This window comes from Neoarius graeffei, chromosome 13 (genome assembly GCF_027579695.1).
Source record: "Neoarius graeffei isolate fNeoGra1 chromosome 13, fNeoGra1.pri, whole genome shotgun sequence".
NCBI lineage: Eukaryota > Metazoa > Chordata > Actinopteri > Siluriformes > Ariidae > Neoarius > Neoarius graeffei.
The window spans coordinates 49,376,601-49,404,490 of record NC_083581.1 but is presented as its reverse complement, the minus strand read 5'-3'; the positions used below and the strand labels follow the sequence as shown (position 1 = coordinate 49,404,490).

General features: G+C 40.1%; 1 protein-coding gene across 2 annotated transcripts; it reads right to left on the bottom strand.

The window, feature by feature from the left end:
* Window positions 1–60: 60 nt before the first annotated feature.
* Window positions 61–25,927, bottom strand: zgc:171775 (STKc_p38 domain-containing protein). Of its 2 annotated transcripts, XM_060937948.1 has the most exons (12): window positions 25,685–25,926; window positions 19,461–19,590; window positions 19,019–19,077; window positions 11,384–11,495; window positions 11,226–11,255; window positions 8,684–8,731; window positions 8,448–8,562; window positions 8,113–8,184; window positions 5,049–5,128; window positions 4,817–4,895; window positions 3,541–3,714; window positions 61–1,850 (listed from the first exon to the last, which is right to left on the bottom strand). In XM_060937948.1, the coding sequence occupies exons 1-12, from the start codon at window positions 25,801–25,803 to the stop codon at window positions 1,789–1,791; spliced, it is 1,080 nt and encodes a 359-aa protein (XP_060793931.1). In that variant the 5' UTR covers window positions 25,804–25,926; the 3' UTR covers window positions 61–1,788. The 2 variants fall into 2 exon arrangements, 1 of the variants encoding a protein (XP_060793931.1); XR_009656183.1 differs by lacking the exon at window positions 61–1,850 and having other exon boundaries at window positions 3,627–3,714; window positions 4,546–4,895; window positions 25,685–25,927.
* Between the last annotated feature and the right edge of the window lie 1,963 nt (window positions 25,928–27,890).

Genomic DNA, 27,890 nt, shown 5'->3' with positions numbered 1-27,890 from the left:
TTAAATGACCCCTGGCTTAATTTTTTTAGGCTTATCTACAACAATAACAACAACAACAACAACAACAACAATAATCTTTATTTATACAGGTGACACCCTTCAGCATAGCTGTTCTCCCAGGTGCCCCAATACAAAATAAAATACAAAATTATAATGAATAGGATAATTGCAACTATTTACAATATGAGATACGATATCAAAGAAGTATAACATACAATAATTACTCTATTAAAGTATATGCACTAGTAGGTATAGATATATATACATGCTGCAGTGATGCTGGCATTTTTAAACACCTCAGTGTCAGTATTGGGTTGACAACGATGAAGGACTACAGGATGATTTACACAAACTGTGCATGGGAAAGATGAGCTGTAGTCTCTAACTGTACGAACCCCATTTCCAGAAAAGTTGGGATATTTTCTAAAATGCAATAAAAACAAAAATCTGTGATTTGTTAATCCATGTGAACCTTTATTGAATTAACAAAATACAAGTACAAAATACGAGTTCACTGCTGCAACCAGAAATGCAACCTGAAACTGTATTATGCAAGGAGGAAGCCATTCATCAATTCTATACAGAAACGCCGCTGATTTCTCTGGGCCCAAACTCCTCTCAGATGGACCAAAAGACAGTGGAAACGTGTGCTGTGGTCAGGTAAGTCCACATTTCAACTTGTTTTCAGGAAAACCGGATATTAAGTTCTCAGTGCAAAAGGTGAATATGACCATCCAGTTTGTTATCAGAGCAAAAGTGCAAAAGCCAGCATCTGTGATGGTATGGGGGGCATCAGTGCCCATGGCATGGGTGAGTTGCATGTGTGTGAAGGTACCATTGACACAGAGGCATTGACTGGGATTTTAGAGAGACATATGTTGCCATCAAGGTGACGACTCTTCCCGGGAAGTCCATGCTTATTTGAGTAGGACAATGCCAGGCCTCATTCTGCACAGGCTACAGCAGCATGGCTTTGCAGACACAGAGTACATGTGCTTGACTGACCTGCTGCCAGTCCATTGTGTCTCCTATTGAGAATGTATGGCACATCATGAAGAGGAGAATCAGACAACAGTGACCACAGACTGTACAGCTAAAGTCTTGTATCAAGAAAGAATGGACAAAAATTCCTACTGAAAAACTGCAAGAATTCATATCCTCAGATCCCATATGATTAAAAAGTGCTATTAAAAGGAAAGGTGATGTAATACAATGGTAATAATGCCTCTGTCCCAACGTTTTTGAGTGTGTTGCAGGCATCACATCCTAACTCCATTTATGTTTACAAAATGCAATTAAGTTGGTCAGTAAAACTACCGAAAATCTTTTCTTTGTAATTTTTTTTAGTTAAACAAAGGTTCACGTGAATTAACAAATCACAGATTTTTGTTTTTATTGCATTTTGGAAAATATCCCAAGTTTTCTGGAAATGGGTTTGCACATCTGCAACACTGACCAGTTAGGTGTGTCTCACAAAATAGCTGAAAATATCTGTATAACAACAGATGATCTACATTACAAAGTTCACCTCTATGGCAAAAAAAAAGAAAAAAAAGGCAACTGACTGAATATTCATAGCTTCTTCAGCTTACACAAACACATTAATGTCCTCATGGCTTCTTGAGTTGTGTTTAATTTTATAAGTAATATATTCCTTTCAACGAATATGCAGTGGTTTATTTTTTTTCCTGAAATGTAACTACAAGTATTGGAAAGCTACAGAGGAAAGCAGGTATTCATGTATCACACTTTTATTGCAACATATGCATTCCCAGGTCTGATGAGGTGTTATGTTGCAGTCTCTCTAGGATTGTCAGGGTCAAAGGTCATTATATCCATGTGTATAAGACCTGTAAGAAAAAAACCCCCCACCAGAATTAGCCTATATACCAGATTTTTATGATTATTTTAGGTGTTACTAAGTGCTAGATTTGAAGAAAAAATACAACTCTGATTCCAGAAAAGTTGGGATGCTGTGTAAACTGTAAATAAAAACAGAATGCGATAATTTGCAAATCATGGAAGCCGTATATTTCATTGAAAATAGTACAAAGACAACATATCAAATATTGAAACTGAGAAATTTTATTGTTTTTTGAAAAATATATGCTCATTTTGAATTTGATGTCAGCAGCACATTTAAGAAAAGTTGGAACGGGCAACAAAAGTCTGAAAAAGTTGTGTAATGCTAAAAAAAAAAAACCAATTTGGTTAATTGGCAACAGGTCAGTGACATGATTGGGTATAAAAAGAGCATCCCAGAGAGGCTGAGTCTCTCAGAAGTAAAGATGGGGAGGGGTTCACCGCTCTGTGAAAGACTGCATGGGCAAACAGTGCAACACATTAAGAATAATGTTCCTCAATGTAAAATTGCAAGGATTTTGGGGATCACATCATCTATGGTACATAATATCATGAAAAGATTCAGAGAATCTAGAGAAATCTCTGTATGCAAGAGACAAGGCTGAAAACTGACATTGGATGCCTGTGATCTTCAGAGCCTCAGGCGACACTGCATTAAAAGCAGGCACATGTCTGTAGTGGAAATCACTGTATGGGCTCAGGAACACTTCAGAAAACCATTGTCTGTGAAAACAGTTCGTTACTACATCCACAAATGTAAGTTAAAACCAGATATAAATAATATCCAGTTACACCTCCACCTTCTCTGGGCCCGAGCTCTTTTACGATGGACTAAGGCGAAGTGGAAAATTGTCTCAAAGCCTGATGAATCAAAAGTTGAAATTCTTCTTAGAAATCATGGACACCATGTCCTCCAGGCTAAAGAGGAGAGGGACCATCCGGCTTGTTATCAGTGTACAGTTCAAAAGCCAGCATTTGTGATGGTATGAGGGGGCATTAGTGCACATGACATGGGTAGTTTGCACATCTGGGAAGGCATCATTAATGCTGAATGATATATACACGTTTCAGAGCAATATGCTGCCATACAGACAAAATCATTTCCAGGGAAGGTCTTCCTTCCTTCAGCAAGACAATGGCAAACTGCTTTCTGCACATATTAAAACTACGTGACTCTGTAGTAAAAGAGTCCTGGTACTAAACTGGCCTGCCTGCAGTCCGGATCTGTCTCCCATTTAAAACATTTGGCATATTATGAAGTGCAAAATCCGACAAAAGAGACCCTGAACTGTTGAGCAACTGAAATTGTATATCAGGTATGAATGGGACAACATTTCTCTTTCAAACCTACAGCAATTGGTCTCCTCAGTTCCCAAACATTTACAGAGTGTTGTTAAAAGTAGAGGTGATACAACACAGTGGTAAACATGCCCCTGTCCCAACTTTTTGAAATGTGTTGCTGACATCAAATTCAAAATGAGCATATATTTTTCAAAAAACAAAATTTCTCAGTTTCAACATTTGATATGTTGTCTTTGTTCTATTTTCAATGAAATATAGGGTTTCCATGATTTGCAAATTATCGCATTCTGTTTTTATTTATAGTTTACACAGTGTCCCAACTTTTTTGGAATTGGAGTTGTATGTGCTGCAGTCTGTGTGTGTGTGTATTCTCACTCTTCCACTCGCTAATAGCCAGCTCCAGGCTCTCAAATGAGTCGTCATAAGGAGGAGAATTGGGTTCGTTTTCTGGGTCATGAAACTCAGAGAGGTAGGGGTGAGACAGTCCGTCTTTAGCTGTCAGTCTGACTTCTGGGTCCAACATCAGAGTCTTCTCAAGCAAATTCACAGCTTGACATTAAAAAAAAAAATAAATTAACATTACGGCTATGGGGGCGGCACAGTGGTGTAGTGGTTAGCATTATCGCCTCACAGAAAGAAGGTCCTGGGTTCAACCCCAGCGGCTGGCAAGGGCCTTTCTGTGTGGCGTTTGCATGTTCTCCCCGTGTCTGTGTGGGTTTCCTCCGGGTGCTCCGGTTTCCCCCACAATCCAAAGACATACAGGTTAGGTTAACTGGTGACTCTAAATTGACCGTAGGTGTGAATGGTTGTGTGTCTTTATGTGTTAGCCCTGCAATGACCTGGCGACTTGTCCAGGGTGTACCCCACCTCTCGCCCATAGTCAGCTGGGACAGGGTCCAGCTTGCCTGCGACCCCGTAGAACAGGATAAGCGTCTACAGATAATGGATGGATTACGGTTATGGACATTCCAGTAAAACATTCATTTTATACACACAGCATTCAGGTGAAAGAGTATTTTTGTGTATGTTAATGTTTTCCATTACTGACACGTCACGACAGTTAACATGAACAATCCATGAACTTTAGCATTAATACACCATATTCAATATTAAATAAGTAAGACTTGTATTAATTAATTTTAATTCGGTAACACGCCAAATATTCAACTGCAAGATTCAGCGTTAGTACCATCAACGAGTAAAATTAATGCTACAATGGCACCATAATTTTGTTAACATTTAAACATCAACTACATACATGTGTTAAATTACTTTGTTAACATTACTCATGGATTATAACAGTAATGTTGATGTTTATGGTTTGTCCACGTTAACTACTGCACAAAACAGTACTAGTTAAAGGACCCTTATTTTCCTCACCTACAATCCTACCACCAGAGGTTCCTGTATCATTCAGTAATAAACTAAATCCACAGTTCCCAAACTGAGGTCCGCCCAGTCATGTGTCTCAGATTTGTACTTCATTTGGTTGTGCACCATCTAGTGTACAAGGACTGAAGTGATAACTGGAACAATGGCCATATAACTTACATTTCCCGACATTACTTTTGTTTCATTCAAAATTTGTCCTTCATTTCCATAAATATAGATATATGTAATGTAGCTTATGAGTGCAGAGGCAGAGACAGACCATTGGAATCCATGGATGGGAAGACATCTCTGAGAACTTTCTTTTTCTGGACTGGGAGAGACTGGACATACGACCTTGCCTGCAACCAGATGGTTAATTTCATTTTTAGTTTCAAACAGAAAGCAGAGTAGATGATGACAGGACAGCTCTAACATCATGAAATCAAGCGTTAAAATAAAATCAGCCTCAAAAAACATTACTGTTAACTGAATTAAGCGTAATGGATTCCTACATCTTTGCTCTGCATTTTCTGCACCAGTGATGAGTGTGGCGTTCCCGTCAGATGGAGGATCATGTTCAGCTGGTCCATACCTAGGTAATAAGATTAAGGAACCTGTAGATAGGGTTTAAAATGGGGCAACTTAGGGGAAGAGAGCTTTACCACCTTCAGCATATGTGAACCACAAGCCAGTACTATAATCTGATGAAAATATACATTATTGCATAATGGAGATAAAGATGCAATACAGTTTTACACTGCTTTCTAAAGAAATGCTTTCATTTCATACGTATTCCATTAAGAAACACTGTTAATAGTGTATAATCGATTGTTTTGCTAGTTTATAGGTTTTATAGTATTGTGCAGTTGTGCGGGGTGGGTTTCCCAAAAGCCACTTAATGCTAAGAGCGTCTTAACTAGGAGAGAGAGCGTTCATTGTGCTGCTCGCGCTACCATTTAACGATTATCTTTGTGCTACGATGCTTTTGGGAAACTCAGGCCAGATTGAAAACAATCCTAAGAAATTTTTAAATAAGCACTCAGGAGAGAAACAGGTAAATCAGATTTTAAAAAACGTATTTATCAGTGGTGAAACACTATGAAAACCTTTACCATACTCAAAAGCACTTTTTCTGTCCTGAAGTGTGTTTTTGTATGGATCCCAACCAGAAGTAAAGTTATAACATTTTAAAGTGTAATTACCCTCAAAAGTGAACAGGGGACAATCACAATGAAATATTTCATTTTTAACATAATCGACTTATGGAAAAACATGACTTCGAAATTAATATTATAAATGTACTCTTGGAAATTAGATGTCACTTTGATTATCAACATAATCCACATTAGGCTCTGTCCCATCACCTGAACTAAATACCACTCACAGCATTTAAACACAAGCATCATCATCATCATCATCATCATCATCATCATCTCTTCACTTGACGGAACGCTATTCATGCTAGCTTTAGTGAGGAATCACTGATTAATTCAATTGATCCCATCAGTTCTATCCTGTTGGTTAAAATCCTTGCTATTCATCTTGAACACAGGAGCATCAGAAACAATTTGGCACTTGGTACCTGATGACAAACTGAACTGATTCCACATATATCCACTTCATTTTGGTATGTCTGTCTGGGCCTGCTGTTAGTGTGTGTGTGTGTGTGTGTGTGTGTGTGTGTGTGTGTGTGTGTGTGTGTGTGTGTGTGTGTGTGTGTGTGTGTGTGAGAGAGAGAGAGAGAGAGAGAGAGTTTTGTGTTTCTGCCCCTGCCATTCAAGCACTGACGCCTGTCTGCTCTCACATTCCTACACATTTTACCCTCTGTCTTGCGGGAACCAAGACAGAAGTTCCCATAAATTTGGGGCAGGACACAATAAATATAGCTTTTCCAATGTGGTTCCTTATCACAACTGATCAAGATGGTCAAAAGATTCTCTGCTCAGATGGACTTGCAAATGATTTTGGAAGAGAGAGAAGCTTTTGATGATGATGATGATGATGATGATGATGATAATGATGTAGAGGAAGACGTTTCAGAACGTGAGGATCACATTTCTGAAAATTCAGAATCTGACAGTGACTTTGAAGAAGAGGATGAGATGGAGCATCAGCCAGTCCCAAAATGAAGGCGAGCATGGGGATGATGTGTTGTATAGACTGACATGGTTACTGTATGTGTTCAGCTTGTGTTGTGTAAACTGAACTGAATGGGTTAAATTTCTAAAGAAATTCAAAGAAATAAAAATCAGTTGTTATGAAAAACCTTGCTTCATTTGTAAATTTGAAGATAAACATCTTTTTTTCCACTCATATCTTGACTGTAATTGATTTTCTTTTTGCAAGAAGGCCCAGGTTCAAGCCCCGTGGCTGGCAAGGGCCTTTCTGTGCGGAGTTTGCATGTTCTTCCTGTGTCCGCGTGGGTTTCCTCCGGGTGCTCCGGTTTCCCCCACAGTCCAAAGACATGCAGGTTAGGTTAACTGGTGACTCTAAATTGACCGTAGGTGTGAATGTGAGTGTGAATGGTTGTCTGTGTCTATGTGTCAGCCCTGTGATGACCTGGCGACTTGTCCAGGGTGTACCCCGCCTTTCGCCCGTAGTCAGCTGGGATAGGCTCCAGCTTGCCTGCGACCCTGTAGAACAGGATAAAGTGGCTAGAGATAATGAGATGAGATGAAATTTTTTAAAATAATTTTGACTGTTTTCTAGAATTCAGCCTTAGCGACATCTAATGGGTTTTTCCAGGGCACCACACATTGTACTAAATTATGGTATTTTCACACCAAATGCAGTGACAGTGTTAAAATTCACTCTGGCTGCCATGCCAATGATGCTGTCCAAGTTGGACGCTCTGTGATGTCGATGAAATAGGCAGCTACCAGTTCATTTGGAATGCTTTGTCTTGCAAGCTTCATTTAAAAGGGCTGCAAAGCAAACAGACATCAGCCGGTATCTTTGTGCCAACTGACCACAAGTGGGATGTAAATTAAACTCATGAGATCTTTTAAATGTGAGAACTCATGTGGTAAGATATCGATAGATAAAGGAAAATAATGAACAATTGTGATTAAGTTTGGTAAGAAAATAAAGTAATAACATAAACTAATTAAAGCCATTTGTGTGATGTTAAGTGCTAAGTCAAATTTCAACATGCAGTTTCTTTTTTTATGTCCCTGTATGCAAACAGGGACACATCATATGTCAATGACAATGGTTTGAATGGAACCCAAATTTACACAACTGTCTTCTCTAGTATTTTCTAGAGTGGAGCACTTCTAAATTCTGACTGATTGCCACCGAACCATGTAATAGCTCATTACCATAAAGCTGCCTGGACTTCAACTTTATTCTGACACTCACCACCGAGAATCACTGGCTCACAAAGAAAATTAATGGCTTCTGGTTGTCTGGATGCTCTCACTGTGTTTGGTGTGAACATAGGTATAGGGCCGTCCTTTTTAACTCCTACTTGTAGCTACCCACACTGAATAACCACATTAGTCATGTAATTTGGTATGCAGAACTAATACAAAGTTGTTCACTGGGATACAAATGTAAAAGGTAAAGTAAGGATACTGTCATTTCCTGGGAAAAGCACCTCACCGGTGATCATCTCAGCCAGGATGCAACCAGCAGACCATATGTCAACTACACACAAAACAGAATTGAGATCACATGGGACACTGATCCCAGTTAACTGTACAGACTTCAACCTTCTAGCTTGCGTTATTTTACTACATTAGTTTGAAAGCAATGGCGGTGATATCATATCCAAGATAACATTGTGTGTTAAAAACACTCAGTTTTAGACTTGAGTAAAGCAGAAACTGCCCAGAAATCCACACAAGGATCTCTTATACTATTTATATATTTTGAAGGATCACATAAGAACTAAAAGAGCCAAAGGTCACCTGTTTGAGTATAACGCATCCAGTTGAAAATGATTTCAGGAGCTCTGTACCACCGTGTCACAACATAGCCAGTCATCTCCATCTCTGCATGTCTCGCCAGTCCAAAGTCCAATATCTGTGGTTGTGTGTGTGGATAAGAGTTCAGGTGAGACAGCAAGAGAAATCATTAGTTCAATAGACATTTACGTAACCACAAAAACATCCTGCAATGTAGTGTTCTACAGTATGTCATTTACCTTTAATTCACAGTTTTCATCAACAGCAAGGTTGCTTGGCTTCAGGTCCTAGAGAAGAAGTGTTGAAATTCAAAATGTTGTCTATGACACTGTACCGAACTGAAATAAAATGAAATTAAGGTTCTCTTAAATTATTTTCTGCAGTGGTTAACACAGACAAACCCTAAACTTCACTATTAATAAAACATAAGTAATAATTAACAATTATTCACCGAAGGTGAAGTGAATATCGGCAAATAATTACCGAGACAAAGTCGAGGTTATTATTCACCAATATTCACTGAGCCTGAGGCAGATAACTGTTTTAGCATAAATACACCGGTGATTTATTTTTTTAAAAATTGTATTTAAAAAAATAATTTCAAGCGTCAAAAGCAGCATGCAAATGTAATACGCACAGACTTGTGTGACTTATCTATACCAAGTCTCATAAAATATTTTGTTTTGAAATGGATAAAATAAATCACAATCCCACCTAACCTTTGAATAGTTTTAGATTAAACTTTGTAGCATCTTTAGTGCTTCAAGGAACAGCATTTTCTTTCATAATTTATAATTCTTCCTCTTGTACGGTGACAAAGCGATTGGCCGCCATGCTGCCAAGTCACTTGAGGTGATTATTGAGAAATAGTCTGAATTTTTCAACCAATCAGCGCACGCAATTTTCTATAATCAACTGCATATTTATACCAAAAAAGATATAAAACATAGCAGGGCATGGTGTTATAGGAAAACACCACGTGGCATTAATGTAAACCTCTGGTTAGAATTACAGCTGGCACTACTGTGTTGATATTGAAAACTGGGGGAAAAAAAAGAAAAAAGAATCAACACTTCTGATCAGTAAGATTGAGAATTTAACAGTGCTCTGGTACAAATCCACTTTAATAATAGGACTACAGTATCCATCCTACAACACAGAATGGTACTTATATATAAACTTATATCAACTTGAAAATGGATGACTTGAACAAATTTCACATTTCTAATCATTACCTCCGCCAAGGAGGTTATGTTTTCGGTAGCATTGGTTTGTTTGTTGGTTTGTCTGTTAGCAACATTACGGAAAAAGTTATGAACGGATTGCTCTGAAATTTTTTCCAGAGGTGTGACTGGGCACAAGTAACAATCCATTAAATTTTAGCGGTGATCCGGATCACCTTCTGGATCCCAGATTTTTTTAAAGGTCCCATGGCATGAAATTTTCACTTTCTAAGTTTTTTTAACGTTAAAATGAGTTCCTCTGACCTTCTTAAGTCACCCCAGTGGCTAGAAATTTCATAATGTGTAAACCAAACTATGCCCAACATTTGAGAATGGCGTGTCAAAACGGCGCGTTGATAAGCTCTTCCCTTTACTACGTCAGCAAGGGAGATGATCCCCACGCCCCCCCCGGATTCCCACCCACTGTATGGATTGCCCCGCCCAGTTGTAGTGAGGAGACCATAGAGGACACAACAACATGGCATCACCTAAGCGAGCAAAACATGGAAATTGCGCTGTACATGGATGTGACAACACAGAAAAGAGTCTGTTTTTACTGCCGACAGGAGAGCCCCTGAAGACGCAGTGGCTTAATTTTATTTATTTCAATAATACGCCGTCGAGTCTACCTAAGACGGTGTATGTTTGTCGGAAGCATTTTCCTGAGGAATGTTTCCACAACTTGGGACAGTACAGGGCAGGTTTTGCACATCAACTGTTACTGAAGCCTGGGTCCGTACCAAGCATCCCTGCCGCATCAGCCACAAACAGCGAACAAGTAAGTGTTTAACTGGTCGTTTTGCTGTGTTTTAAAATCGGTGCATTAGCCTAGCAATGGCTACATTAGCTGTGCAGCTAACCGCTTCCTGCAGTTAGCCAGGTAATCTGCGCTACAAAACTAAAGAGCATGCAGCATGCTCTGTTAAACTGAGTTTAGTCTGGAAATTGACTGTAACTTATGAGCTTATGTTTGACTATTGCTCCGCAATGCATGTCTTCTGTTGGATAAGCGATATGTTGCTGTAGTTGCTGCTTCTATCCTCTTTGGTTATGGAGTGCGTGTTCAAGCCTAGGGTATTATACGTTCGTAAACTACCACTCCGAACACTCTCACTCTCTGTTCTCTGTGTCACGTTGAGTTTACGAAAGGAGTCCGAGGGAGAACGGGGTTTTGTCTTAGCAGCGTGGCTACAGGCGCTGATAGCAGCGAGTATGTGTGTGTACAGCTTGGTCAAGCCCCTCCCCCTCCCCCCATGGCCCGCCCCCACCCTCTACCCTTCCCCGCCTCCTGCTTCTCATTAGCAAAACGACGCACTGGGAAAAGCGCTGAAATGGGGCTTTCTCCCAGGAGGCTATATTTACGTGCCGAGGGTTCATTTCGAGAAAGGCTGCGGATATAACATCCGGAAGCCTCCACGAGCCCGTTTAAAGCATCAACAAACCACCATGCCATGGGACCTTTAAAGGATTCTTGGAGGAGGTCTGCACTCTCCGAGTGCTTTTCTAGTTGTAATTGCTAATGTCAGGATGGACAGGATGTGAGTTGCATTGTTCATACCCGATGAATGATCCCAGCAGAATGTATATACTAAAGAGAAAGATTTCAGTTACTATGCAGTTAGTTTAAAACCAGAAAAAAAAATCACAAATATTTTATTGTTTGCTGTAGTGAACAGTGTAATATCAAAAAGACAAAAAGTATTTGAGAGCCCAGACCTTCAGCCCTCTGAGTAGCTGGTAGAACAAATAGACAATGACTTTTTCAGTGAGCCTCCTCCTCTTCATTATGTGGTCAAGATCCTGAGCCAAAAATGGCATTACTAAGTAGCTATGAAGAACACACACATACACACATTTTATTTATATATATTACATATAAGATTACTATTGCAACAACACATGTAAGTAATTGTCGTGGCAATATTGGGTTTTTGATTAATTCTTTGAGCTGTTCTTTTTCTGCGGTAGAATGATTGTACAAAAGGCATTTTGAACAAAAAGAAGAATTTGATGCACACATTAGAATTTATTTTGGGTTTTCTTAAATTAATATAGGGTCAAAATTATATATACACAAGGTCAAAAATATACATACAACCCACCTGATATTTGGTTAAATGTCCCTTAGCATGTTTCTCTTTGACCAGATGCTTTTGATAGCCATTAACAAACTTCTGGCAGAGGTCTGGTTGGATATTTGACTACTCTTCTTGGCAGAATTAGAAGAGTTCAATTAAATTTGTGTGTTCCCTGGCACAGTCCAGGGCTTTTCTCAAAGTGCGGACACACTTCGCTCCGCTGCACTGTGTGATGTCAACGCTGCGCTGTCACTTATGCACCAAATAAATAAATAAATAAATTCTTGGGTTTCAGTCACGTGACTTTTGTTAGCAATTTCATTTCCAGTAAAACAGCTGGTGGTCTAGCAAACCAAAACGGCTGCCGTAGTGCAAACAACTAGCGATAACTTATCAGAGTATGCTCGGAATCTAGAAGCCACTGCTCGCTTTAGATATAGTCAGAAGATTGCTATGTGCAATGGAATAGAGCCCTATAGTCTGGGAAAGAAGGATTTGTCATATGATCTCGAAAACTACCCTTCAGTCGAGTTCCCCGACATCTCGAACTATCTGGTGTTGCAGACGTCCTTCTACACCACAAAACAGATGAAAGTGTGGAAGAGTATGGAGGCTTACAAATGTTTTGTATGTGGCTGGGTAAAGGACCTCGGTATCAAGTCACTGCTGAATGAATCCTGTATTGTTTTTGCCTGTGTATGGCTTTTTTAAGCTATACAACAAAGCGCTGCAAGTTGAAATGCAAACAAACAACAGTTTGCTTGATTCTGACTTGTGTTGGCTCTTATCTCTCAGGTAAATCATTCACAAACATCATCAGAAACCCCTTTAAAGACCTGAATCTTAGTTGAACAAGATGGAGAAGTGATCACGGCGCATTGTAACTGTATGGCTGGGCAAGAATTTTATCGCGACCTTTATGCATATGCACATAGCAAGAAAAGTACCTGGTAAACACTAAGGACATAGCTGAGAGGGATATACAAACCTTTCAGGAAATCATCACTGCAAACTCGAGCATGCTTTGACTCGGCTCCCTTCGAGTTCAGTGAGACGTTCAAAAGCCACCTTTCTCGAGGTCTTTTTGTGAAATCCTGTGTTTGTTCACTCTTTTTTAATAGTTCATGGGGAACCCTGAAGAAACTTCTATCAGTTTCATGGTTTGATCAGTTCGAACAACCTAAAACAGTGCAAGCGTAAGGCATTTTTCATGAGAGCAGTGCACCTTCTCCATACAAACGCTTTGTCAGATGAGCTTTGGTAGACCACCAGCTAAAGTTTTGAATAACTAATGAGGTGGATGTAGACCCCGAAGCCGCCGCCAGGCGCCGCTAAAACCGCCATTTAGAATTTGAGCCGCCGCCAGCCAATAATTTTGTAAGCCAATTTGAGCCGCTATCTAATAAAATTTGGCTGAGCCACTAAGAATTGTGTACATCAAATAATGGGTTTATCCACATCATGAGCTACAAGAAAAGTGACACAAACATGATCAACTGTACACACTAGTAGTAACACAATAGAGACGTATAGGCATACACTGTAGAGATTTAGAACTGATATCACAGCACAGAGAGCCACCACAAGCTTGCCGTTGTGACTACCTGTCTGGCTTCCCGCCCCTCACACCGTTACCACGATACACTGGGGAACCCGGGAACCCACCCAGAGCATCAGTCGACTCCGATATCGACGAGATGGCTGCATTCTTTGCCGCTGCTGAGGGAAAGTGTAAAGGTATTTTTTTGTTTGTTTGTTTGCACGTCCAGGTTTTTCCGGGATTGTCCCGGTTTTTTTGTGGAAAATGGAAAATGTCCAGGAAAATGGAATAACCTTCCCGGGACACGTTTTGTCCTGGTTTTTTACTTCCTCACATTATCCCCCATTGAAATAAACACAAATCATTAATGTTTCTCGCAGCCACTTAACATATTAATAGTTTTCACGTAAGCGGGCATATTGTAGGCAGCTACTTGTGCGGCCTCACCGAATGTTTGCGCACGCAGCCAGTCGCCGTTGCTAGGTGATCGTGGTCAATACAACGGCGGCCGCGCGAAATCAAAGATACTGGAATACCGTAATACCAAACAATAGGTGAGAGTTCCCTTGGTCGGTGCGCGAATAGGCTGGCTGTCTACTTCCTATGTTCTGATTATGATAAAGGCTGGTTCTAAAGCCTGGGCCAGTTTCATCAATAAATGAATCATTAAATAAATCATTAAATATATCAAAAAAGAATGCCTGAACACTGGCGTGAGAAATGAATAAATCAGTTGTCCCAATAACATAGCACCTCTCTCTTGTGATTAAAACAAAGGATTAGGGCTATTTGGTATGATACGGTAGTCTAACTTTTAAAGTTCAGTTCTCCAGAGAAAAGGCTAAAACAACAACGAAGCAGACTGAGAGAAATTATATTGATTATATTTGTATTATTTTGATTTGGAAACGGAATGGGAGGAGAGACAGACGATGAGGGAGTCGGACAGAATGAAGTAGAAGATCCGGTACCTGTCAAAAAGAAAAAAATATATTGTTAAAAAAAATATTGGCGTCCAAATAAGATCATTCCTATATGAAATTATTTTTTGTAATAATATTTGTGGTAGTGCCCATTTAAGGGTTAAGAAGACAAAATGAATTTTAACTAAACGCCTAACTGCACCAGTTGAACTGTTTTATTTTTAAACGTGAACATTCACATAAGGCATAAGGCATTGTAGATGTGCGTGTCCGCAGCCCTCAACCCCCGCGCTCGTACGTGCGCGCAGGCGCGGCCGCCGACCGATGTGTCCCGGTTTTTTACAACTCAGATGTGGCAACCCTATTCACATACTTCGAGATTGATTAAAAAAAAAAGTACTCCACCACTCTACTTTCATCATAGTAAGATAGCTGCCAGTCCTTCACTGGTCATTGCTAGTGAGAGTAGATAGCTAGATGCCTTCCTCGAACAATCCAGATTAGCTTATTATTAGCATTGAACTACAATCTTGCTAGATTTATATTTACAATGAAGTAAGAGACCAGGGGACCTGTGGTAATTTGCTATTTATTCCCCCCATTTGTTTGATCCGTTCGCCCGGATATATGCCACACAGTGACGTCCAGTATCAGCCATTTGTAGCCATAAACATTTTGGTGGCTGCAGCAGCCATTAAGGTTTTGGCTGAGTCAGCTAGCCAGCCAATAATTTCATCAGCCAGCCATTATCCTGAAAACAAACGGCTTCGGGGTCTAGGTGGATGTGATGTCACGTGAAACCCAAGAATACCATAAACTGAACAATGCAGAGTACTTTCCACACCTAAATATCTCCTATTCCCCTTTGAAAATGACTAATTACTGTAGAAACAGGAAGATATTGTAATATATAGGTCTAGACTATCCTGGTACTCAACCCAGAAGCGAAAATAAAGGGTTTCGCTGTATGCATTAACTGCCATTCACAACCATCCATAAAACCATGTTCTCGGTGCTGGTCACTAGATGGTGCTGTTGAGTGATTTGACCTCGATTCTGTTTGTGGCTTTGGAAAATGAAGAGGTGTTCTATATTGTTCAATATTATGCATTTTTTGTGGTGCAATAAAATTAATTATTTCTTTCATGGTGCAGTTTCCATCTAATCCTGCGCTCTGATTGGCTGGCGAGCGGGTCCGTATCCTACGATACGGACCCCAGTTACGGACCCCAGTTATGGAACTCTGGCGACTCACTCGTTCACAACAACAGAAAACATAGTAGCATTTTTTTGTCAACATTTATCTTTTTTTATAAGATTTCTTTATAAGCTTATCAAAAATCTTATAAATTTTTGCCAGCATTTCTCAGAAGAGGGCGGCACGGTGGTGTAGTGGTTAGCGCTGTTGCCTCACAGCAAGAAGGTCCGAGTTCGAGCCCCGTGGCCAGCGAGGGCCTTTCTGTGTGGAGTTTGCATGTTCTCCCTGTGTCCGCGTGGGTTTCCTCCAGGTGCTCCGGTTTCCCCCACAGTCCAAAGACATGCAGGTTAGGTTAACTGGTGACTCTAAATTGACTGTAGGTGTGAATGTGAATGGTTGTCTGTGTCTATGTGTTAGCCCTGTGATGACCTGGCGACTTGTCCAGGGTGTACCCCGCCTTTCACCCGTAGTCAGCTGGGATAGGCTCCAGCTTGCCTGCGACCCTGTAGAAGGATAAAGCGGCTAGAGATAATGAGATGATGAGATTTCTCAGAAGAGGGCAGCACGGTGGTGTAGTGGTTAGCGCTGTCGCCTCACAGCAAGAAGGTCCGGGTTCGAGCCCCGTGGCCAGCGAGGGCCTTTCTGTGTGGAGTTTGCATGTTCTCCCTGTGTCCGCGTGGGTTTCCTCCGGGTGCTCCGGTTTCCCCCACAGTCCAAAGACATGCAGGTTAGGTTAACTGGTGACTCTAAATTGACCGTAGGTGTGAATGTGAATGGTTGTCTGTGTCTATGTGTCAGCCCTGTGATGACCTGGCGACTTGTCCAGGGTGTACCCCGCCTTTCGCCCGTAGTCAGCTGGGATAGGCTCCAGCTTGCCTGCGACCCTGTAGAACAGGATAAAGCGGCTAGAGATGAGATGAGATTTCTCAGAAGAGCATTAATTTTACAGCATGGATAGCGATAACGACAGCATTCACAGTGAAAGCGAGTTTTACTACCCTGAGGAAGAAGAAATAAAAGAAAACATTTCAGGAGAAAGCTAAAAACTGGTAACTGTTGCTAATGCCAAGCAAAAACATGGCTGAATCCTGAATGACTCCTATTTGTATAAATAGGGGACTACATAGGCGGCAAAATGTAGTTTTTTTCCTGGAATGGAAGTGCACTTGTATACTGAGGAGGAAGCCATTTGCATTACAGCCGTGAATGAGGATTCAAAATGGCGGCTCGCCTTGGCTCGGTTTTCCCTTTCGGGCGCTCTCGTTTTCTGTTAGAATTTGGTAAAGAAAAAAATAAATATATTATTTACCAGCTTAAGGTCAATCTGTATGGTGAAATACCGTGACCTCGGCCTTGAATACTGACCTAAGCCCAGAGGGCCTCGCTCAGTACTTTCAAGACCTCAGTCACGGTATTTCATGATACGGACCTCCCAGCTGGTAAATAACATATATATATATTTCTCTGAACTGACTGTTTCCAGTGTCTCTCATCTCATTATCTCTAGCTGCTTTATCCTGTTCTACAGGGTTGCAGGCAAGCTGGAGCCTATCCCAGCTGACTATGGGCGAAAGGCGGGGTACACCCTGGACAAGTCGCCAGGTCATCACAGGGCTGACACATAGACACAGACAACCATTCACACTCACATTCACACCTAGGGTCAATTTAGAGTCACCAGTTAACCTAACTTGCATGTCTTTGGACTGTGGGGGAAACCGGAGCACCCGGAGGAAACCCACACGGACACGGGGAGAACATGCAAACTCCGCACAGAAAGGCCCTCGCTGGCCACGGGGCTTGAACCTGGACCTTCTTGCTGTGAGGCGACAGCGCTAACCACTACACCACCGTGCCGCCCTCGTTTCCAGTGTTTTCATTTCAAATCTAATTTTGCCCTTTAAATTTTGCCCCTTGCATATTTGACAAGGTAATAAACAGCAAATTTAATAATGCTGAATTGTGCCTAAATCAGCCCTAGATGCCACCAGAATGCACCATTTGAAGTCTCTAATTTAAAATTTTTATGGCTGGGCTCTGCATTAGTAGCACCACTCTGATAATTTTTTTTTTTCTGGGGAAAGCCCTGCAGTCCACATATTTTCAATAGGGTTGAGGTCAGGACTTGTTTTAAGCTTAATCGTAGCCTGATTTATCCATTACACAGCCAGTTTTGGTGTGTGTTTTGGGTCATTTTCCTGTTGGAAACCCAACCATCTACCTGACAGTTTGAAGTTATAAAGAAGAATTCTGAGGTTCTTCATGATTCCATCCACTAGCATCAAAACAGCCCCAGAGAATGATGCTACCACCATTGTGCTTAAAAGATGGTACAGTGTTCCTCTGTAGCTCTGGTAACTCAATCTTTGTCTCATTTGACAATAAAACTTTCTTCCAAAAGGCCGTTTCTTTGTCTATGTGGTTAGCTGCAAACTTTAGTGGAGCTTTAAGGTGTTGGTTTTGGAGCAGAGGCTTCTCTCTTGGACGACAGTCCATAGCGATGTAAAACTCGCTTGACTGTAGACAATAACACTGGTGTTCCAGCAGCTTCCAGTTCATGGCAGGCCTGTTCCTTGGTGGTTCCTAGGTTGCTCCTGACCATCCGAACCAATTTCCTTTCAGCTGAGGTTGACAATTTCAGTCTTCTTCCAGCAAAGTAACTTCACAAAGTAGCTACACCACACAATACTTTGTACTTATATACAAGTTTTCTTGAACTGATGATCTTGAAATGTGCAGTTTTTTAGAAATGACGTTCATGAGTTGTGAAAATCCTTGTTCTTTCTGAATCTATGATCTGCACTGATCTCCTTGGACTTTCCCATTGTACTGTTTGTTGATCAATCAAATCAGTGTTGTCAAACAAAACCTTTTTATGTTGGCACAGAGAACCTACCAGCTGTAGTCAATCATGATCACTAACAGGAAGTTAAAAGGCCTGGGCCTTGGCAAGTTAAAAGACATTTTGGACCTTTCAGCACCACTGAATTAATAAACTAATTGGGCATATGTAACTTTTTGACCCTGTATGCATAATTTTGACCCTGTTTGGAGTTCAGAAAACCTAAAATAAATTAAAACTTGTGCACCAAATTCTTGTTTTTTTTTTTTTTAATTAAAGATGTACAGTACCAGTCAAAAGTTTGGATACACTTACTCGTTCATAGTAATGAGTGTGTCCAAACTTTTGACTGGTATTGTATGTTGTAAAATCATTCCTCCACAGAAAAAGAACAGTTCAAAAATCATTGAAAGCTCAATATTTTCATTGTCTGTGTATGTAAACTTTTGACCACAATGGTATATATACACAACATTGCACTACATGACAAAAAGTTTGTGGACACCTGAAAATTCAAAACACAGATTTATTCCCCATTTACTGTTATAATAACCTTCAGTCTTCTGGGCTTTCCACTAGATTTTGGAATCAAGAAGAAGAAGACGACATTTAAATGAAAGCACTTTCTGTAGCCTGCACAATTATACCCCCAGCACACACCACAAAACCCCCAACACACACCACAAACACACACTTTTCAGCTATTTAACTTGTCATGACAAGCAGAGAATTTCTGCTCAGGTATGAGTTCTGCTTATCTTGCTACTTACAAAGTCTGGAATTTGTCCAGGGAGGAGTCAGGAGTGAAAACATCCAGAAGGCAGATCACCTTTTTGAACAATCAATAATATATAAATGAATAAACTTGAGTGTGCTGCCAAATTTAACCCCTCAATCCTAGTTGATTATTGAGATTAGTCAGTAATTACAATGAAAGTAACAGAAAAAATGTGTAGTTACAAGAATGAATAATTTAGGTATGGACCTACCAAAGGGTTCTGTAAGTTAAATGGATTGATACATGTTGCTTTAGAAAATCTGACTTAGTGACTGCAATCTGTATTTAGAAAGTAAATCAATCTACATTCTTATGTAAACATTACCAATACTACTTGACAAGTTAACTTTACGTTTTATAAATTTTGGGTAATAATACAGTTATTATAATGCTTACAAGCTTTGTTATGGGTTCAATAAGAGTTTGTGACTCACATTGTCATGCTGGATGTGGCGTAACAATCTGAGTTCTCTGTAGGCCCGCTTTGCATGGATCAGAGACTGGAACGGTCTGTATAGCTTTTTAATGGCCACCTTCTCCTTTGTTTTCTGGTCAATAGCAGAGCTATATACACATACACAATGAAGACAATAAGTGGTTGGAAAAGATGAAAAGAATTATTTTTTTCGCAGTCCGGTTTCCATCAAAGCCTGCGCTCTGATTGGCTGGTGAACGGGTCTGCATCCTACGGTACGGACCCCAGTTACGGACCTCTGGCAACTCGCTCGTTCACAACAACAACAAACATAGCAGCAATTTTTGTCAACATTTATTTTCGCATTTTTCAGGAGAATAGCATTAATTTTACAGCATGGATAGTGATTCAAGATTCAAGATTTTTTATTTGTCATATACACAATAACAGACACAGCGGTTTATTATTGGATAATGAAATTCTTATTTTGCAACTGCCCGACCAAACTACACTTACCAAAATAAAAAGAAATATACATATAAAATATGAAATATAAAATATAAAGTGCATATGGAATGTAAAATATAAAGGTAGAGTGAAAAATGAAGATAACATTTAAAAAAATAGGAGAGGCAAACAAACAATGTGCAAACATGGAGGTAGATATACTGTGCAATGTCTTTAAAAAAAGACATTGCACAGTATGATAACGACAGTGTTCACAGCGAAAGCGAGTTTTACTACCCTGAGGAAGAAGAAATAAAACATTTCAGGAGAAAGCTAAAAACCTGTAACTGTTGCTAACACCGAGCAAAAACATAGCTGAATCCTGAAAGAGTCAATTTTGTATAAATAGAGGAGTACATAGGTGGCAAAATTTAGATTTTTTCCTGCCATGGAAGTGCACTTGTATACCAAGGAGGAAGCCATTTGCATTACAGCCGTGAATGAGGATTCAAAATGGCGGCTCGTCTCAGCTCGGTTTTCCCTTTCGGGTGCTCTCGTTTTCTGTTAGAATTTGGTAAAGAAAAAAATAAATATATTATTTACCAGCTTAAGGTACCGTGAGGTAAATACCATGACCTCGGTCAGTACTTTCAAGACCTCAGTCACAGTATTTCATGATACGGATCTCCCAGCTGGTAAATAACATACTAGTATATTCAAAAAAGGAGATCCATCTTGAGCATTTCCAGTGCTTGTTCGGCTGAGGAAACAAAAGTGGATTATTTCAATAAAAAGACATGTCTGTGACATGCGTATACATTTACATCCAGAATTATTGGCACCCTCTGTAAAGATAGGTGAAAAGGTTATGGAAAAATATCTTTGTGGTTAATTAATCTCACACTAAAACTACAAGAGAAATCTAACCTTTAATTGTAGCATCTCATCTCATTATCTCTAGCCACTTTATCCTGTTCTACAGGGTCACAGGCAAGCTGGAGCCTATCCCAGCTGACTACGGGCGAAAGGCGGGGTACACCCTGGACAAGTCGCCAGGTCATCACAGGGCTGACACATAGACACAGACAACCATTCACACTCACATTCACACCTACGGTCAATTTAGAATCACCAGTTAACCTAACCTGCATGTCTTCGGACTGTGGGGGAAACCGGAGCACCTGGAGGAAACCCACACGGACACGGGGAAAATATGCAAACTCTACACAGAAAGGCCCTCGCCGGCCACGGGGCTCGAACCCGGACCTTCTTGCTGTGAGGCGACAGCGCTAACCACTACACCACCGTGCCGCCCTAATTGTAGCATTCATAAGAAAATAAATATATCAAATATAGTTTTGAACAAAACTGCATGTAATATAAGGCAGATAACTCAACCTTATGTGTCTAACAAAACAATAAAAGATGCAAAAAAAAGTTGGAATAATTCTTTAATTGGCATCTAAAGTCTCTAAAGTGAGGGATGTCCAGGAGAAGGAGACGGAGAAACAGTTAGGATATGTTCACACAGAAAGTGCACAGCAAAGTGGCCCAAATCCAATTTACAGACCAAATCCAATTTTCGTTAAGCTGTTCACACTATGTTTTCAATGTGGTCTTTTTCTGACATTAGTCTGAACAGATCATGCTCCTGAACTGACCCATATGCACAAAGTAACAATGTGTCATGTGATGCAGTCAAGCTCATCGTAAAGAGGGCATATTATTCAGCCATGGCCACGTCTTTGTTTTATGTGTATCATTCCTTTAAATTTTGCTTTAAAACTTTTAAGTTTCCTGTGGCACTGCAGCCAGATTCTCCTGGAGAAGCATTCAGCTATTTCTTTTGAAATCTATATAAACATGGAGTGGCTGCGATATGTGCCTTCTAATTTTGCTTGTACAGCAGCATGACCCCAAATGTTTATGAGGTCCATTACTTCATTATCCTATCACTGAAATCCTGCTTCATTGTTATCATCCATTTTTCCTTCTCAGTAATGCAAAATCATGATAAATGTCAAGTTGGATTGATGTAAAAGTCATATGAATTCCACTCTACCCATTCAAACTGAGATCGCATTGCCACGTACAACCCCGATTCCAAAAAAGTTGGGACAAAGTACAAATTGTAAATAAAAACGGAATGCAATAATTTACAAATCTCAAAAACTGATATTGTATTCACAATAGAACATAGACAACAGATCAGATGTCGAAAGTGAGACATTTTGAAATTTCATGCCAAATATTGGCTCATTTGAAATTTCATGGTAGCAAAACATCTCAAAAAAGTTGGGACAGGGGCAATAAGAGGCTGGAAAAGTTAAAGGCACAAAAAAGGAACAGCTGGAGGACCAAATTGTAACTCATTAGGTCAATTGGCAATAGGTCATTAACATGACTGGGTATAAAAAGAGCATCTTGGAGTGGCAGTGGCTCTCAGAAGTAAAGATGGGAAGAGGATCACCAATCCCCTAATTCTGCGCCGACAAATAGTGGAGCAATATCAGTGAGGAGTTCGACAGTGTAAAATTGCAAAGAGTTTGAACATATCATCATCTACAGTGCATAATATCATCAAAAGATTCAGAGAATCTGGAAGAATCTCTGTGCGTAAGGGTCAAGGCCGGAAAACCATACTGGGTGCCCGTGATCTTCGGGCCCTTAGACGACACTGCATCACATACAGGCATGCTTCTGTATTGGAAATCACAAAATGGGCTCAGGAATATTTCCAGAGAACGTTATCTGTGAACACAATTCACCGTGCCATCCGCCGTTGCCAGCTAAAACTCTATAGTTCAAAGAAGAAGCCGTATCTAAACATGATCCAGAAGCACAGCCGTCTTCTCTGGGCCAAGGCTCATTTAAAATAGACTGTGGCAAAGTGGAAAACTGTTCTGTGGTCAGACAAATCAAAATTTGAAGTTCTTTATGGAAATCAGGGACGCCGTGTCATTCGGACTAAAGAGGAGAAGGACGACCCAAGTTGTTATCAGTGCTCAGTTCAGAAGCCTGCATCTCTGAAGGTATGGGGTTGCATTAGTGCATGTGGCATGGGCAGCTTACACATCTGAAAAGACACCATCAATGCTGAAAGGTATATCCAGGTTCTAGAGCAACATATGCTCCCATCCAGACGACGTCTCTTTCAGGGAAGACCTTGCATTTTCCAACATGACAATGCCAAACCACATACTGCATCAATTACAGCATCATGGCTGCGTAGAAGAAGGGTCCGGGTACTGAACTGGCCAGCCTGCAGTCCAGATCTTTCACCCATAGAAAACATTTGGCACATCATCAAATGGAAGATACGACAAAAAAGACCCAAGACAGTTGAGCAACTAGAATCCTACATTAGACAAGAATGGGTTAACATTCCTATCCCTAAACTTGAGCAACTTGTCTCCTCAGTCCCCAGACGTTTACAGACTGTTGTAAAGAGAAAAGGGGATGTCTCACAGTGGTAAACATGGCCTTGTCCCAACTTTTTTGAGATGTGTTGTTGTCATGAAATTTAAAATCACCTAATTTTTCTCTTTAAATGATACATTTTCTCAGTTTAAACATTTGATATGCCATCTATGTTCTATTCTGAATAAAATATGGAATTTTGAAACTTCCACATCATTGCATTCCGTTTTTATTTACAATTTGTACTTTGTCCCAACTTTTTTGGAATCAGGGTTGTATCTGCTGATATGACATATCTGATTTCAGTACCACAGTGAAAGTGGCCCGAATCAAAATTGGAAATGTCAGACGTGGTTCAGCGTGGTTTTTGCTGTTCACACAGCCATGTGAGTTACAAATCTGTGTCACATTTGAAGAAAAAGATTGGATTTGGACAATTTTTTGCTGCTCTCTGAGCATAGCCTTTCCATAGTGTAGGACAGAAAGCAGGTGTGAACAGGAAGCAGCTTTTTTATTTCCAGGAGTTAGTCAGGGCAATTGTGCATGAGTCCATGGATCCAAGCTATACACTATAACAAAGGGTTAGGCTGCAATTTATGTTACAAGACAAAGCTAGGCTGCTAATTAAAAAAAATCCTTTCACATCAGTAAGGGAAGCCAAGTGTGCTCTGTTATCACACCTGAAATTTCAGTGTTACATTTATAAAAATCTTAAAGTGCATATCCTGGACCAAGTTCATGTTTTTTTATATGAAAGTATGTCCCTTTACACACTCATCCAGAAGGGTAATTTTGCACAAGGCCATCTGTCTACAGCAGAAAAAAATAAAATAACAAAATGTGTCTGGAAAAATCCCAATGGAGTCTGGAGCCAGATTCGTGACGTCACGTGCGGATCTGCCAGCAGGCTGAGAGAGCTTGCGTGGGTTCAGTGCACAGTCTGTGTAGACCAAGTTTAGCAGCTAGCGATTTTGCATTGAAACATGGAATTGTCGCCTGAGCTTCTAAACCCATGGATTCATCCATCAATGCTCATCTATCCATTGTTACATAAATCATATTTTTTCTAATTACTATTATGTATTTATATATTTCTTCATTTAGAAGAGTACTGGCTACTGTAGGAGAAAGATTTCATAAGCTACACACATGGAATCGGCTAAGCAGGGCTGTATATACATTTAATGTGTTTGACAGGTCCCAAGATCTCAAGCCCTGACACGCAGATCCCTTGATACATGTGAAGTAAGTGTATTATCGCCCAGCGCTTTCGTGTTGTTTACTTTTGTGTGTGTCAATAAATAACATTATCCATGTACCACACAAACACAGGAACACCTAATTTAGAGTATAATCTCTCTTATTTCTTACCCTGGCAACAGTCGACTTGTGAATCGCCGATTTTCTTGGTCTTTTTCTCGGCTCTGCTTTGGTCCTCGGCTTTTTCTGGGTGCCTCGCACGAAGCGCTCCCATTTCTCTCTCATTGTCCGGTCTTTTGGGAAACGATGAGTACTAATCCCGTCAAGATTGGTGTTGCTACACCCTCCGACGATACATCTGTTAACCATTTTAATAATTACGTGATAACGTTGAAGAAATTTGCAGAAAACCACCAGGTCGTTTTCTCATAAACAAACCAGCACTGACGTAGGATTCAGAAGGAGGCGTCCCGCACGTGATGTCACGAAAATCAATGTTTGCCAGGAAATCCAAATGCCAAGTTTTTTCAGAGGCGGACCAATTCGCCTCAAATGGCTTGATTTCAACTGAATTTTTCTGGTATTGCGCAAGGTAAAAAAAAATTGCACAAAATGCAAAATGTGACAGATATTTGACCAGAGTTTAATATAAAATAAAATAATTACATTGATCTTGCTCCTGAATTTACCCGTGATATGCACTTTAAGGGGAATGTAAAATGATATCAAATGTGTTTAGCTGATAAACTGATTATTTTCAACAAACAACAGGGACGTCATCGAAGCCCGTATGGCTACTTGCTGAAACTTGTTGCTGTTCTTCTGGTATGTAACACAACACACAAGGCTCTACATCATGGAAACTTATGAACAAACAAACAAAGAAATAAATAAATACCATTTGCAAGTCTGGTGGATTTACCTTTATAGTCATGACAAAAAGAACAGAAAAGAAATCATGCAGGTTATAAGGTAAACCACTGGCTAAGCAAACAAAACATGGTGTTCTTCATAACATGCAGAGCCAACATGTTTGTTTTTACAGTCTTTTATTAGCTGATAATTATATCCTGTATATAATACGATAACGTAAAACAGGTGCAAAGTATGCGCACATGTTGCACACCTGAACTGTCAGTTGTGTTAGTTAAGATCCTAATTGTCAGTTTCTCTTACCACACTGTCCCATAAGCCCCCGAACCAATGGGATTTACTGCTGTATAGCGGTCTGGAATTTCCCATGAGGTTTTTTGGACCTCCAGTCGGTGGAAGCCCACTCTCAGAGAGGAAGCCATGAAATTGTAAAGTAATAATAGCTAATAACAGTCAGTCAGTATTCTCAGTAAGACCACTTGCTGAGCGCTGTGTGACTGAGCTCCGTTTCTGAGGCCCTTGAGCTCTCAGGTTAGCGGCGGAGAAACGCCCACCTCAGAAAGCGCCTCAGCATGGTCATGTGGTTTCATTTACAATCCCAAACCACTCCCTCTGTCCTACACAGGTGTCCTACATGAGGTGTGTAAATACTGGGGGTTTGTACCACTACAGGTCTTGTCAAACACGGAGCCATTTAAAACTCAGACTATATTACATTTAATGAATAGTAATTACACAGTAATTAATAATAACACAGTAATTACACAGTAATTAATAATACACAGTAATGAGATTGGGCACCCTATTTTTTAAGCACAAACTTTGTTAAAGATATTTCTTTTTCAGCATATTACATAACAGGCCATTTTTCAGACAAGAAAAATGAAGTTGAAGCTGAGTTTTGCTGCAAAAATAAGAAGCAAGTGTGACAGTCAAAGTGTCCAGAAGAACTGTGACTTGTTCTGCAAGATGCTCAGTAAAACCTACAGCACACTTCCTTATCAAACTGCACTAACTGTACTCACCGTCACACCCAATACTGTTTCATTTATTACTGTTTACTGCTCTTTATAGTATTTTATTGCGGACACATTGAATTTCATTTAAAGCTAGAAGAGCACACGGTAGTGTATACCTCTGCCAAGCCACATGTTATCAACATCAAAATCAAATAACTTGAACCAAGGATAATACTAACGCTGTACAGCAAGTTTCATCAACATCCGTTCAGTATTTTTTTAGTTATGTTGGAAAAGGACAAAAAAAATGCTGGATCCACATACATATCCAGATTTCTATCAAAATCTAAGCAATTATTCCTTGGCCCATGGCCCAGCTTTCCTCAAAATGTCATCAAAATCTGTTCACTACTTTTTGAGTTACACTGGGAAAAGAGAAACAAACATACAAACAAATGAAAACTTGCGGAAATCACAAAGAAACGTAAATTATGGCCAATTAGGTGTTTTTACAAGATTTGACCTTGGTGACCTTGATCTTTGACCCTGACCCACCAAAAACTAATGATCACTTTGTGTGACCCTCATGAGTTTTCCTGTGCATTTCGGTGAAGATTGGTCAAGAAATGATGACACGAGAGCACCAACAAACAAACGGACAAACAGACAGATCAACATACTTGCAAAAATCTCCGATTTTCGCAAGTAACAAAGGGAGGCAAAAACATAACCTCCTCCAGCAAAGTTGATGGGGGCAAAAATAGTACTCTCAGGTACAATTAGTGTAGTTTTAGTGCAGTTTTATAAGGAAATTAGTTGGAAAGTTTTACAGAGCATCTTGCAGAACAGTTCTTCTGGACCCTTGGACTGTCACGCTTGCTTCTTACACAGGGTGTTTCAAAAAATCTGATATCATTTCACAATGTAATAACTTTGCCAATTCTTGTTTAATTGACCTCAAATTTTAACAGCATGTGTGGAAACAGGTCAAAATTTTATGTTTAATGTTTTTTGTTTTTATCTTTTTAGGTATAGAAATGCTATTCACTGAAAAAGAAAAGGCGTTTTGTGTGTTAGAGTCGAATAAGACTGTGCAGTGTGCATTTATGAGAGAATTCTCTAAAAATGCACCAACTACAATGCAGATTTGGACATGGCACAAAAAGTTCAAAGAGGAAGGCTGTCTGTCTGTGCAGGGCAAAAGGATCTGGATGACCACCAGTATCAGAAAAGATGGTTAAGTGGGTTCGCGAATATTGAAAATTTGTGAAATCGTTCATGGAATCCACATACCTTTGAATTTCTCATTCAAATTTTGAGGAAGAAATCTTATATTGCTCAACATTAAGCCTGTTCAGTTTCATTTGAAGAAGAAAGAAAGAAACCTTTATTCGTCACATGCACACTTCAAGCACAGTGAAATTCATCCTCTGCATTTAACCCATCTGAAGCAGTGAACACACGCACACACACCCAGAGCAGTGGGCAGTCACACTACAGCGCCCGGGGAGCAGTCAGGGGTCAGGTACCTTGCTCAAGGGCACTTCAGC